The 15257-nt window shown below is 40.6% G+C and overlaps 1 protein-coding gene across 1 annotated transcript in view; it reads right to left on the reverse strand.

Moving 5' to 3' along the window:
• Positions 1 to 4821: 4821 nt before the first annotated feature.
• The window catches only part of atp9b (ATPase phospholipid transporting 9B), a 32220-nt gene continuing 21784 nt past the window's right edge, over positions 4822 to 15257 (reverse strand). The window contains exons 16-29 of the mRNA XM_008331100.3: positions 14767 to 14928; positions 14214 to 14306; positions 12640 to 12723; positions 12337 to 12507; positions 12156 to 12254; positions 11986 to 12075; positions 11254 to 11398; positions 11073 to 11137; positions 10820 to 10975; positions 10663 to 10727; positions 10462 to 10570; positions 10126 to 10183; positions 7800 to 8003; positions 4822 to 6389 (exon numbers count right to left, since the gene is read on the reverse strand). Of these exons, the coding sequence (XP_008329322.1) occupies positions 6253 to 6389; positions 7800 to 8003; positions 10126 to 10183; positions 10462 to 10570; positions 10663 to 10727; positions 10820 to 10975; positions 11073 to 11137; positions 11254 to 11398; positions 11986 to 12075; positions 12156 to 12254; positions 12337 to 12507; positions 12640 to 12723; positions 14214 to 14306; positions 14767 to 14928 (1638 nt within the window). The 3' untranslated portion in view covers positions 4822 to 6252. The remainder of the gene's footprint in view (positions 6390 to 7799; positions 8004 to 10125; positions 10184 to 10461; positions 10571 to 10662; positions 10728 to 10819; positions 10976 to 11072; positions 11138 to 11253; positions 11399 to 11985; positions 12076 to 12155; positions 12255 to 12336; positions 12508 to 12639; positions 12724 to 14213; positions 14307 to 14766; positions 14929 to 15257) is intronic.

Consider the following 15257-nt stretch of genomic DNA (forward strand, 5'->3'; position numbering starts at 1 on the left):
ACAATGAGTGAATCAAAGACTGATGAGTGACAGAAATCAAATACAAACTCTTTATAATATTTAATAACTATATTGTTTGCTCTATTTTCTTTAAATTTATTGGACAAAACAAATATGATTAAGAAGAATTAACGTGATTTTTGAACGTCATTCAGGTCAGAAATCTGGTCCTGGAGGAGTCAGGATTCATACAGATTTGGTTCTCAATATAGGGGCACAACCCTGGGGAAGGCATGTGGAGTTTTAGTTCTATTTTTTTTTTATTGGGGCGGGGCGTTAGGGTTAGTGTTAGTGAGTCAACATCAGTCCAACCAAAGAAGGGCAGGGTTCACAGATGGTTAGGAAACACTTGTTGAGGGTTTTAAATATTTTTAAGGCCTGTTTAAAAAAACTGCAGTGAATTTTGGTTCAAATCCTCCAAAGGTCAATTTGATCATTTTTATTCTGTGTTTGAACTCTTTTTTAAAAAGAAAATATTTTAAGTGACATTTTTTTTTTAGTTCTTTTCCTCAATTCTATTTTATTTATTGATTGATTTAATCATTTCTTTAATCGTTTTTATTCATTTCTGCCTCTAACGTGTTTCAACTTCTTTGGTTTTTTTTCTCCCCCATTATGTAACTTTGTGACTGGACTTCATGTAAAGTCAACCGTTCTGGAGTGAAGGGCAGAGTCTCTGCTGTTGGCAGTTCACAGCAGAGAGAGAGAGGGGGGGGGGTGAAAAAGGTAGAGCAGCGGCGGCGGTCGATTGTCATGTGGCGTTAAAAGGCTGCCTGAATAAAGCGTCTGTTGTCACTGTGAGTCACAGCAGCGATGACTAACAGGCTAATTTTATTACAGTCAATTTAAGCTACGAGGGAGAAAATGCTTCTCTTTTGTGCACTATTAAAAATGTCACTTTTCTGCGTTGGGCACAGATTGAACGTTTTAGGGCTGTTACACACACACACACACACACACACTCTACACACACACTGGGCCACCACACCCCTCTGGCCTCCCTGCTCTGCCGTACAGTCAGACTTCCTGTCTCCCATCAATGTTCTCCTTTTTTTTGCGCGCGGCTCTGACGGAATCCCCTGCTCTGTTTCCTGTTGTGAAGCCCGTTGCCTGGTTGCAGACGTGGGCGGAGTTCACAGAGCGTTTTTACAGAAGGCCAGGAGGTTCATTTTTCTCTCTCTCTCTCACACACACACACACACACACACACACACACACAGCTGGCATCAGGCTGGAGGCACAACACACACACACACACACTGGTGTAGATAAATCATAGAAAGGAGTTAGTGTAACTACAGGGAAGTGTGTGTTGGTGTGGTTCACACACACACACACACACACACTGAGTGACGCCTGTAAACATCAGGAAGTTTTCTCTTCACTCCAGTCAGAACTAAAAATACTGTCGTTAAACCTAATGAAACTTTTTACGTTTCAGACACGCGTGTATGGGAGCGCTCGTTTTCATCACAGCCGCGAAGTTCATTCCTGGGCTCAGACATAAGCACAGACACAGGAACAACACCCTTGATCAGTGTAATGTCCTCCTTCGTCCTCTAGGGTCAAAAACGTTGATTTAGTCAAAGTTCAGTCCAACAAAACACATTAGCACAAAAAAAGAATCCCTAAAAAAAAACAAACATTTAGTTTATGGTCAGGACATGAAAGGGTTAAAATATATTTTTAAATAAATATATATGTATATGATGGAAGAAACTTTAAAAATTTAGCTGTACATTAGTCTACGTCGTCTTTATGTATAAATAGGGGATTATTATTATTATTGTTATTACTGGTAATCTAATCTGTGCTGCTCCGCGACCCTTAATTCAAACATGGTGCTGTGGAATCTTAGGAGAAGCCCTTCGTCAGACGCAGCACGGCTGCAGAAGCCACTCAGTAACCAGATAGTATAATGGCATAATGGTAGGATCCCACTAACATACAGGATGAGACAAAATGTAGCATAAAAAATATAGACTAATTTGACAAATGTTCCACGCTTCTCCAGTTTCTGCCGCGTAAGTGTTTTGTTTCCCACAAAACGGGAGAAAAGTCTTGTCGTTGGCGTCAAGTTCAGTCAGGTTTAGTCGGGGTCGTTTGTACAAAAGATGAAATAAAAAAATTAATAAAAAAATCTTTCTTTCCTAAAAAATAAATCTTCAATTCGACCATTCATACTGTCAACAAACATTACAGCGTCATCTGCAAACATCACGATCCACCAAGTCTGCCATCAACAGCTCGAAAGGAAAGACAAAGATAATTAGCAAAAATAGCTACAGGCTATTTACTCAAAAGAAAAACACCAACTTAGCAAAAGCAAAACACGTTATTAACATATTAGCCGACAGTTAAATTTACCAAAACAAAAAGACAAAAGATACCACGCAAATATTTCTAATTTATAGAACCTCAAATCAGAACAGCTCTGAAATTAGCAATGCTAATCACCACCGTCACACTGTCCTCGAACCGGTTCTGCACCATAACAGTGTACTTTACTGCCACCCCTGGTTTAACCACACACTCCAACAGACACAGTCTAGATCAGATGCAGGTCATTTGAGGTTCTTGGCTACGATTTTTCAGCTTTTGTTTGAAAGTGGCCACATGGTGTGAAAGTATTTACTTAATGAATATTTGTTTCCTGAAGTATCATTATGGTCCAGATGTTGGAACGGGTTTAACAGACGGACGAAAAGGTCAAATCTAAACAAACAGCATTAAAACAATTCTATCTATAAGAGCCACCTGTTACGTTAATAAAATAGGAATTATTTCCTCTTTTTCTGACATAGTTTATCGTTTCGCGGAGCTTTCTTTAAGTCAATAAAAACCATGGGGTTATTTACCCCTTTAATGCCCCAGTATGTACAGTACATAAAAGTCCTGGAGTAATCGCAGAGGTAAATTGCTTAATTTGAAACGTAAAAAGGTTAAAAACCTACAATAAAACAATAAGATCCCAACAAAGACAAGCTGTTCTCTGTTAGCGCCTCAGATCATTAGCCGCACGTTAAACTCACAGCTGCGTTGGGCAAAGGCAGCGCAGTGATCGGCCACAGATGCAGCGTTTAAATTCATGCTATGGTAGAAACTTTATTTTCTCGCATGGACTGCATCTACGGGAGGCTGATGATGATGAGGAGGAGGAGGAGGAGGAGGAGGAGGAGGAGGAGGAGGAGGAGATAGGGAAGAGCTCCTAAAGACCATCTTAAAGCCATCAGACCATCACATTCATCATGGTGTCGCCCCCCCCGACTCCTCCCCCCCTTCCTCCCAGTGCTTCCTCCCAGTGTGTGGAGAAATTGATAACACATTGTCCGTTTGCTGACGGCTGCTTGAAATTACACAGTAAAACGTTTGTATTTGAGGCCGATAATTACTACAGTACATGTTCGTTGGAGGAGTTTATACTGTAGTATCAGGGAAATTTAAAAAAATAAATCTTAAAATTACTTAATATCTCTTTGATGAGATGTAATTTTTTTTTTTTTTTTTTTACCAGATGTCAGGATAGATCTGAGCTAACCCTTAGCCTTCGTCTTGGCTCACTTTTCCGCTATTATTATTAGCTATTATGTTACAGCAATTTTTGTCTGGTATTTAATTAGCATTTTGCTAATTTGAGCTAAATTCTAACATTTTTGTACTGGCTAAGCTACAGTCATACAGTGTAACTAAAATTGAATGTGAATATCTGTTTATATTGACATTACATTTTACACTAGCTAAACTTTTAACCGTCTTCTCGGCTAAAATCCAGCAATTGTAGTTGGCTTTTAGCTAATGTTAAGCGCAATTCTAGCCATGTAGCGGTAGGTTAGGGTTAGCCTTCAACAATATTAATCTTTGAGCTACATTGTTGAACTTCTTCGCTCTATTTTTTAAGAAGAAGAAGAAGAAGAAAGTGAACTGCACACAACCAAATCAACAAAGCCAGCAGGGGGCAGCTTTAAGCGCCAGGGGAGCAGTGTGTGGGGACGGTGCCATCCTCAGAGCACCTCAGTGGTAACTTGGCAGCTGATGGACTCAAACCTGAACCCTCCCAGAGCTAAGTCCTCTTCCTTAACCACTAAGCCACCACTGGCCCTGAAGCTAACCTTCAGGTATTTCTACAACACAAAACCACACGTGTCTGTGTGTGTTTATAAATGAAAAGTTGATTTTTCTTTTTCTACTGCCCTGCACTTTTCAGATAATCCTCGTGTCTTACAGATGAAGTTGTCAAATCCCTTTATTGCCTTCAGAAATAAACAAGTCGTACTTGAAGTACAGACGACAGTAAACCCTGTGTATACAGTACATGAGATCAGAGGCAGATTTGTTTTGATGTGTTTTGTCAGTGAGTCACTGATGATGTGGCGTTGAGCTAAAAGTGGAAATCCTTTAACACACTTCCCTCATCTGACTTTTTTGTTATTTTTACATGAAAATATTTTCAGCCTGAGGCTGAGAACTGATGTGGCAAAACATTTGCAAACACAAAAGAATGTGCTTCACCAAGGATTTTCATTGAGTCGAACTGAGGCAGTTGAAAAAACGCACCTATTTAAAAACCGTATTCACCGATAAACAGGCCTCTACCACCATCTAGTGGCCTGTGGGGGAATAAAACAATTTTTGTGTCCAGCCAGGTAGTGGTGAACTTTGTTTTTATTGACTTTTAAATCATTTTTAACAATATAAATAAGAGACACTGTTAGAAACTGCAAATTCAGGGAATGAAAAAAGCACATTTACAAGAAAAATAACTTTATACAACAGCATTTACACAATAAATGGTTACATAAACGAAGGAAATGTGGAATTTTGTTTTTTGACTTTTGTCGATGTGAATTTAGTTCAATCAGCAGTAAAGTGAAATGAAACCACAGCACTGTTGGAATGATTGACCTGAGTTTAACTCAATTATGATTCAAGGAAAAAATAAATGAAATACAGACTTAGAAATGTAGCTAAACTACACTCTCTCTTTTCTTTCGACTCCATCTGTGCTTTAACTCCTTTACAAATCCCTGGAGTGAATGATAAAACTCATTCTCCCGCCTCTTGAACACAGCTGAATGTCAAACGTCCAACACTGACACCTAGTGAGCTGGTCCTACAGTCAATAAAGAGCTAAAAAAGAGACACTATACACAGCCGTCAGTGGGTGAAAAGCAGCAGGAGAAACAACCTAAACGTCAGGCTGATTTTTTTTTTGTGCTGCCCAAACATGAAAATACACAATCATGAGGCACAGAAATGAGCTGCTCCACTAAAGCAGCAGGGTCGGTGTCCACTAGAGGGCACAATGGAGGCCGGAATGATAGCTGAAAAATACATCGCTGTTATTTTGGAGTGCTGTTTTTTTTTTTATCCAGGAAGAAGCGGAGAAAAAAAACTCAGCAACAGTTGGAAACTAGTCCAGTATTTGTTCTGTAAACACGAACTGTGATGTAAACGTCAGACTAAGTGAATATGGAAACGCAAAACACCACAGGAACGAAGTAAATCAGTTTTAAAGAGTTTGAAAAATACTGTCAGACAGTGATGGTACTCAGAGAAAAAACACCCAGAAGGTCGCTTGAAATACTTCCCACTATCAAAACCACGTAGAGTTGCTGTTTTCTTCTACCTACAGCCCAGGACACAGCACTAAGATCGGAGATATCGCAGCCTAACCGAACACATCCTTAACCAAATACTGACAGAGCTCTGTTGACTCTCTGGCACAGAGGCATTAGTGAAGAGCGAGAGGTTAAACGGTGGTATCAACGGTGTTTCCTGGATTCGTAAAAAAAAAAAAAAACTTAAATACCGATCCTGTATTTGGTTTAAAAACACAAAAAAAAACAGCCTCGCAACAGGACATCAATACAAACTACCGAAAAAATACACGTTTAAAAAAAGATCGGAGTTTTTTTCCTGGTATAAAACGACACTGACGGTGAAACTGAAGTGTTTGTAATGCAGTAGAAAAAGAAGGCGGCGGAAGAAGACCCTCTGGACCAACCAGGGTCCACGTGACGTCCAGTGATTTTGTGGCAAACTTCATCCTTTTGTCATTCTCTAAATGTGCTCTGACTTTTCAAGTAATCCCATAATCAACCCCCCCACCTACCCCCCGTTCAATTTACCACAGGTTTCATTGAATTTCCATCACGGATTAAAAAAGTGCTGATTTTTTTTTTGTTTGTTTTTTGTTTTTTAAAAGCTCAAGAGAGGCAGGAATTGTACAAAACAAATCCATCCAGGTCAGACTCAGGAGGAGAGCTTGGAGTAGCTCGGTGGAGAGAATCTTCGCTTCAGGTATTTGATGATGTAGAGTGGAAGACAGCTGACCAGGGTGATGGAGGAAACCTTCCACAGGAACGGCCAGGTGGTGATGAAGGCCAGGTCTGGAGGAGGAGGAAGAGGAGAGACAGAGAAGCTGAGTCACTCTGGGTCAGGGACCTGTGACCTGATTTTTTGTTTGTTAGATGAAAACAACAACGACAACAACAACGTGACGATGCGTTGAACCCCGATGTGACGAGACCTGGTTTGAACATCCGTCGACTGTTCGGAGCCGAATCACATTTCATATTAAAATCACATTTTGTCTTACTGTAAATCGGTGTTTCTCAACCTTGGGGTCGGAACCCCAAATGGGGTCACCTTGAAAAAGTGTAAGGAAACAAATTCTTCTAATTCTTCTGTTCAGATCCTTCAGGACGAACATTAAAACCAGGTCTTGACCAACGGTCAAACATCAATATGAATGATAAAATGTGTCGAGACGGTGAACACAAATGGACCAATAATATTAATAATAATAATAATATTAATGATGATGATGATTAAACAAAGACGAGCAGGTGGCTCTGGATGACCAGGCTCCAAACCTACCAAGAGACGCTCCCACTGAAACCCGGCCTATACCTGAGGCCGACAGACGGAAGAAGCAAGAGAAGTGCAGCAGAGGGAAGAAAGGTTAGCTGAGAGGGACAGAGAGCAGAGAGGGGGGAGGAAGAGGGAGGAAGAGGAAGAGGAAGGAAGGAAGGAAGGGGGAGGGAGGGAGGGAGCAGCAAACAGCTGATGGACTACAGCACAAAGAGTTAGGAGCCAGAGCATCAGGTCAAAGGTCAGAAAAACCCAAGTCGAGGGCTGGGGGGAGGAAGAGGAAGGAAGGAAGGAAGGGGGAGGGAGGGAGGGAGGGAGCAGCAAACAGCTGATGGACTACAGCACAGAGTTAGGAGCCAGAGCATCAGGTCAAAGGTCAGAAAAACCCAAGTCGAGGGCTTTTTAATACTTAAAAAAGTTATTAATTTACTGACATTAGTTCAGGTTTTTACACAAAGAAAATGTGGTTGAATGGAAAACAGTACATTATATATATATTTAAGATACATTTTAAAAAAGTATTTTAATTTTATAGTTTATTTAAATTAATATTAGCAAATGTCACTGGTTAAAGTGAAAATAAATGTTTCTTTAAACAGTTCTTATTCTATTAAACACTACATTTTTACTGTAAAATATTAAAGTTAAATAATAATTTATAAATCTATCACATACTTTAACTGCTTTAATATAAATTAGTATATCTATCACATACTTTAACTGCTTTAATACAAATTAGTATGTTTAATTATAACAATAATGAAGACCCCAGGAACTCCAGAATTAATATTTACACTTTGAAGACTCTTGTTTAAGAGAGAAAAGTAAAGAGAAATAAAGTTGATTGGACTTAGTGTCATTTAAAATCACTTGTAATTAATACTTTTTGAAAACACACTAAAAACAAAAAACAACTCAGTACTTACCGAAGTATTCGTTGAGGAAGGCCAGAGAAGCCAGGTAGGAGCCGAGGCTGAGGAACTCTGCCAACACCATCAGCCAGTGCCAGGTACGGACGGTGAGCGCCACCATCAGGAGCTCGGTGAGAATGAGCGCAGTGAAGGAGATGGCGACCACGTGCACGAACTCAGATTCGAACAGCAACAGCGCGCCATACATGAGGATGCCACCTGGTGGCGCCAGAGGAGACACATGGAGGAAGTGACTTCCAGTCCTACCAAATGCCTCAGTTTGACAGGGAAGGGGTTTTTTTTTTATAGTTTTTTTTTTATATGACTATTATTGATAACTATGACGTCATTTTCCATCCGGTTTTATGACGATTTTAATTTTTTTTATATTTATTTTTCAACTGCATCAGTTTCTCAACCATTTCCTTGAAGTTGACTCTCAGTCTACAGTGGATTTTTGATCAAAATACCAATGGAAAGACAACAAGATATGAAAAAAAAAAATCTGTATAAAATTTACTATAAAACATATAAAGAAACTAATTCAAATAAATAAATTAAATAAAGGCATGTAAATGTAAATAAGAGCAGAAATATTCAAAGCAAAAACTAAAATGTCAATTAAAACAAGTCACAAAACTGGACTAAAAATGTGGTTTGAAGCTGGAAAAGAAGAATATGAACAGGAAGAAAATTGGGATAGAAATAGGAAAAAAGTAAGTATGAATAAGAATAAAAATCAAATAAGACTAAGAATTAGTCTAGAAATTAAAATTCCATAGAAATAGGTATGGAACTACCGATGAGGTAAGGTAAAGGGAACAGAAATCAGACTTGAAATTAATGAGAATAAGATTAGAAATTAGAAAAGGAACAGTAATAGTAAGGAATTGGTATAGAAATAATAAGATGTATTTTAAAATAAGATGCAAAGTAGGAATAAATAAGTCCATGATGTCAACGGAAGGGAACTATTCTCTAAAAACAAAAAAATATAAAGATGTGAAAAAACTCCACGAGTCTGACTTTAGAAAGCTCAGTTCTGATGTTCTAGGATCTGATGTTCTAGGGTCTGATGTTCTAGGGTCTGATGTTCTAGGGTCTGATGTTCTGGGGTCTGATGTTCTAGGGTCTGATGTTCTAGGGTCTGACGTTCTAGGGTCTGATGTTCTGGGGTCTGATGTTCTAGGGTCTGATGTTCTAGGGACAGACGTTCTAGGGTCTGACGTTCTAGGGACTGATGTTCTGAGGTCAGGTGGGTCAAAGAGTTCTGTAAAACTTCAGTATTTAAGAAGTGGGAGATAAAGAACCGATTAAGGAACACCATCCCATGTTCTCCAGTGAGTGAGTTCACTCATCACTCAGTCCCTGCTCCATCATCCAATCACAGCACCACACTGACTCAGCCTGACAGGCTCTAAGTCATCAGATAATGACTTTTACGGAGGCTCCCTCATGACACTGCATTCCACCGAGTCACAGGTCTGTAATAAACCAAGTCCGATTGGCGCCCAATATTTCCCCCCCCTCCCTCATGTCGTCTTCTTTACATTTCATTTCTGTTTTTTTTTTTTTCTTTCATTACACAGAGCTGCTCTTGGCCTTTAATTAAAAACCTGGAGCTGTCAGGAAGTCACGCTCCGGCAGGAACACAGATCTTTTCTCACACGCTGCATGGCTTGGCGATTACAGAAATATCGATTTACTGGACGGACAAAAGACCGCATGTGAGAGTGGATGCTGGTTGGAAACCTAAGATACTGAGAAAGGGACTATCTGAGAGTTCTGAGGGGCCCAGGGAGCGCGGCAGTACAGGCAGTGGAAATGATGAAATGGCAGCTGAAGGCCTGGGCTGACAGGCGTCAATGTCAAACTAGTCTGTTCTCTCAGAATACAGTCAGTGTTACAGTCAGTGTCAGTGTCAGCGTCAGTGTCAGTGTCAGCGTCAGTGTCAGTGTCAGCGTCAGTGTCAGTGTCAGCGTCAGTGTCAGTGTCAGTGTCAGCGTCAGTGTCAGTGTCAGTGTCAGCGTCAGTGTCAGTGTCAGCGTCAGTGTCAGTGTCAGCGTCAGTGTCAGTGTCAGTGTCAGTGTCAGCGTCAGTGTCAGTGTCAGTGTCAGTGTCAGCGTCAGTGTCAGTGTCAGTGTCAGTGTCAGTGTCAGTGTCAGCGTCAGTGTCAGTGTCAGCGTCAGTGTCAGTGTCAGTGTCAGCGTCAGTGTCAGTGTCAGTGTCAGCGTCAGTGTCAGTGTCAGTGTCAGCGTCAGTGTCAGTGTCAGTGTCAGTGTCAGCGTCAGTGTCAGTGTCAGTGTCAGTGTTTTAGTGAAATCAATGAAGTAAACCTTACCTTGATAGATACTGATCAGAACCCAGACGAGAAAAGTCTTAAAAGACAAGGAACGGCCCTGGAACGGAGAACATTTCCGATTAAGAAAATTTGACGTTCAAGGTTCCTGGAACTATTTTCAAGCACTTTTCCGGTCACTATTTCAGTGTTTGTTTCAATAAATAAAAGAACACAACGTTTGGTTAAATAAGTCTAAACAAAACAGTGAGACATCCGTCCAAAAGTCAGTCGGTTATTTTAACTACGATAAGTCTAAACAAAACAGAGAGACATCTGTCCAAAAGTCAGTCTAGTTGTTGGGTTATTTTTACTACAAAGTACACAAAAGAACTTTACCTTGGTGAGGTCTTTGTACAGTTCCGGGTACAGCAGCGCCATCTCTGGTTTCACGTCCTGGTCCAGGACCAGGGAGAACACTGGGAACATTGTGTAGATTGTCGAATATCTGCACCAAAATAAAATAAAAAAAGTTTAAGTTATATATTTGAAGAAAAAAAATGAATTTACTGAACCATTGGTGGTGGCTACAGTACGTACCCCACCATGAGGAACCCCTGGTACAAGGGCACGGAGGCAAAGAAGAAAATGGATGAGAAGACAGCCTGGAGGAGACACGTTGAACCTGGTCAGAACTTTTTTTTTTTTCATTTCATTATTTCATAAACCTGGATCCAAACACAGAGACAAAGCGCACCTGCATGGTGGAGATGATCATGCCTCGGTGCATGACGAACTGACCCAGAGCTGCGGAACGTTTGTAGCTGTTCCTGCCGTGAACCATCAGGAGGCGCCCGATGTGTTTGAACTGAGTGATGGAGAAATCTGCAGCCAGAGACGCCTGCTTTCCCTCCTGGGGTGGAGACACCAAGATCCCACGTCAATACAGAACACGTGTGGCGTTCAATGTCACTCTGGAATCATCTAAACCTGATTTTGTTTTTATTTACCTTTCCTTCTATTCCAATCCCACAGTGCGCAGCCTGGATCATGCTGACATCATTTCCTCCGTCACCTGACGGACCAACACATCAAAAGTTTTTACCAACAGTCACTTAAAAAGCAGTTAATTTGATTGGGCTTTGATGCCACCTAGTGGATAACCACAGGGTGTGAGAGGTGACCACTGACCTATGGCACAGGTCCTGTTGTCCGTGTGCTGCTGCAGCAGTGTGACGATCTGAGCCTTCTGGGTGGGGGAGCAGCGACAGCAGACCACGGCTGGACACTGACAGGCCAACTCCACAAACTCGTGTTCGTAATATCTGAGACAAACCTGGAACAACACGGGGAGAACGTCAAATGTATGAAATTTATACTTCAAGATGTGAATACATATTTGTGTTTGGTTGTAATTAATGACCATTAATTAATTTAACACACATGCTGGCAAAGGTTGGCTTGGGGGCCACTAATGGTACATGAATAGGTTTTTTATGGCCTATGGCTATTTCATAAAAAGTCGCTTTTTTTTATACATAAATAGAATGTAAATTTGTCTCACTATTTTTTTTTGTTAATAATGGATATATTTGAGAGCTTAATTTTAACCTCAACAGCAATAATAAACATGCTTGCTTTCATTAATATAAATATATATATTTAATATAAATATATTATCTAGTAGTTAATATTTAAGCCAAATTTTTGTTTCCTGTCATTTTGTGACATTTTTATCCCTACATTAGCCGACCGTATGCTACTTATTTCCTGTAGCATTTTGTCATTTCCTGATGTTTACAGCTGCAGGACGAGGCTTCTGTCTCTCAGCATCATCTGCTGCACAGACTGATGTCACCAAGTGTTGTGTTCTGATCTGTTCTGTTCTGTTCTGTTGTGGTGTTCTGATCTGTTCTGTAGCACCTCTAAGGAGTCTCCAGAGATGACCAGAGCGCAGTCGTGTTTCCTTCTGAAGGCGTTGAGCTCCAGATGAGCCTCTCCTCTGTTGGAGACCTGCTCAAGGGCCACACAATACAATTATCCACGTGGTATCGTAGCAGCGTGAGGACGAGTCAAAGCAGAGGAGAGCGTACCGGTTTGAAGACGTGGATGTCCTGGCTCCTGGAGACCAAATGGGAGCTTTTGGCGATGCACGTCGCCGTCTCCAGTTTGTCTCCCGTCAACATCCAAATCTAAGGAAAATCAGATCAGAGTTCAGCTTCAACGAAGACTTTTGGACAGAATGTCATCATTTTCCAGACATTTTTTCCGGACCTTGATGCCAGCGTTCCTGAGCAGCTCCAGTGTGGGTCGGACATCCGCCTGCAGCTGATCCTCCACACCGGTCAGACACAGAAGCTCCATCTCCCTCTCCAGACTCTCCACCACCGCTGCCACCTTCAGGCCGCGGTCGTGGATGCTGAGCTTTGCTTGGTTGTAGCGACTCTGAGGAGAAGTTTGTCACGAGTCAGAATCAAACATTGTTCAAGTCCCTGAAACTATTTTTTTTTTTTTTGCATGAGAAAATAAAGACGCAGATCAAACATTTTTATAATTTTATCATTCAGACATAAACACCTCAAAGTCCTGATACTGCTCCTCAGACAGTGACTTCTTGGCGACCACCAGCGTCCTCAGACCTTCTCTGGCCATGTTTCCACACTGAGGGTTAAAAAAAAATAAAAAGAGTCCCATGTTAGAACTAATTTTCAGAATTATTTTGTTGTTTTTTGTCTGTTTTTCTGTTCAAACCTTCAACCATTATTTTAGTTTTCTTTAAACATTTTACAAACATAAAAAACGCCTTTCCTTCACACACTTTCTGACACTTTTATGTCTATTATTTTTATTTTTTTTAGGGCTTATGTTTAGCTCACCTGACTAACACTTTTCACTTCATTACTGGCTCATTTTTACCACCGTATTTATGTATTTAAAATAACAAATCAGACGTGACAAAGGAGATGACAGACAGAACAGAAACACATTTTCATATTCTCGTATGAAGCTGTAAAACTAAATGCTAACTTATTATGGGGCAGATGATTGGTTCCACCAGAGCAGCGGCTGCTGCGTTAGTACATCATGTACAGTAACAGTTTTGTCAATAACAGCGTATTGTTACCGACAGCTAAAAAAAAAAAAAAAAAAGAAAGAAAGAAAAATCAATATGACAGAATAACATGGCCTGTGGAGAGGAGTCAGAGGACACGGTCGGACTAACGCACGCCGCTTTATTTTTTATATGAAACGCCAATGAGGCAAATCCATCCCACTGATTGGTTATTGACAGGCAGAGTCGTTGCGGCGCCGGGCGGCTCTGACAGCTGGATATTAGAGCCAACAGACATCATTAGCACCATTGTTGGAGAATATGACATTGTGTAATTACTTCAACTTTATCTAGGTCGCTAATTTAATCACTGCGCTGCCCCCGGTGGTAAAATGACTCAATAATGCCAATATAATTATGAACATACTGATGTGGGCTGTTGATCTGTGCATGAGTGTCCTGATTAAACGAGGTTAACCGATGGACAAAGGTTCTAATCCCACACTCATCCACAAACACGAGCGTTTACATGTCTAATTATTATCATCAGCATAAAAAGAACCGCTCCATTCCTGCGGTGGACGGACGATCTCAACGTGCTGCAAGAATTTGTCTGTTCTGTTTCTAATTTCATCTCATCTTCTTCTGTTCAGTCTTGATGTGTCTGTTAGTGAAAACCACACACTCTGAGTGGACCAACATGATGCTGCTGCTGCTGCTGCTGCAACATGTCAGAAACAATCATCTGGAAAAATGTATAGTGGCTTCATTTGGAGGTGTCGTCTGTTTGTGCTGTGGGTTCAAACACACACTTGGAGTTTATACTAAAATTGTCTTTTGGAGAAAAAAGGTTTTGAAAAGTGGTAAAAAATACTTGAGGTTCATTAGTGATTCCTTAGTTTCCAAGGCTGAAAAGTGGTAAAAAATACTTGAGGTTAGTGATTAGTGATTCCTTAGTTTCCAAGGTAAATGTTTCAATGCAGAAAGTCCAAATTAAACATTTATTTTTGGACAAATAAATGCAACTTATAATTATGATTTTTTTTTTTTTCTCTTCAATAATAAAGGAAGTAGAAAGTCTAGCAGGTGAAGTCTTTACCTCTTCTTCCAGCCAGTCGTTGTACTGAACGATGCTCGCCATGGCAACATCTGCACCCTTCATGTAAAAGGTAATGTCTCCTGTTGACTCCTCCTAAAATAAAAGAATCAGATTTCAGTAAAAATCACTGACTGACTCAACAGAACAAGTTATAGCTGTTCACTGTGACACCTGGTTTCTAACCATAGGGTTCAGGTCCAAGTCCAAGTCCATGTTGAGTCACCTGTGGTCTTCAAGTCAGAGTCACTGAGATAAAGTTTAGGTTTAGTCTTCAGGACTCTGAGTCCAGCTCAGAGAAGAAAAAAAAAACTAAAGTCAGGTTTAGTCCACTAGGTGTCACTGACAAAAAAAACTGAATGGACCGTTAGATCACTGACAGAAACACAGATTTCTAACCTATTTAAACGCATCAAACTTCAACCTTTAAGTCACGTCGTTACAGTAACGTTAAAGACCGACAAATGTTGGCTAAAAAGAAGAAAGAAACAACAAAGAGAGACCACACAGGAAGCAGCGTGATAACAAGGCCATGATACGGCGGTGAGGTCCACACCCTGACGATGATGCCCATCCTCTTGCTCTCGGAGGTGAAGGGAAAGATCTGCAGGATGTTGAAGGAGAGGATCTGTCCTGACGGAGTCCTCAGCTGCAGGGAGGTCAGGTCTCTGTTGACCAGGATCAGGCCGACGCTCTCCGTCCAGCGAACCAGAGCGACCTGAGGGACGACACGCAAACACAAAGGCTCCGTGTGACTGGAGAACAGAGGGTCTTAACTTTAGCTTCAAGAAAACAAAAGCTTCTTTGGGGACCCTCCCGTGTGGATCTCCTGAAAAAACGTATTAATACAGTGTAAGAAAAAAAAGAAGGTCAAGTGTTTCCTGTTCTGGAACTATACGACGCAGATCCAAAAACTTTCTGATATGATTTAAAATATTAAGAAAATGTGATTAAAAGAAACTTTTATATAAATATTTTTTTTTCAAAACACACATTTTCAATCCTAACATCCACACCAATAATATTTAATATGAACCTCTTTTTTAA

This window comes from Cynoglossus semilaevis, chromosome 18, assembly GCF_000523025.1.
Source record: "Cynoglossus semilaevis isolate Cse_v1.0 chromosome 18, Cse_v1.0, whole genome shotgun sequence".
NCBI classification, from domain to species: Eukaryota; Metazoa; Chordata; class Actinopteri; order Pleuronectiformes; family Cynoglossidae; genus Cynoglossus; species Cynoglossus semilaevis.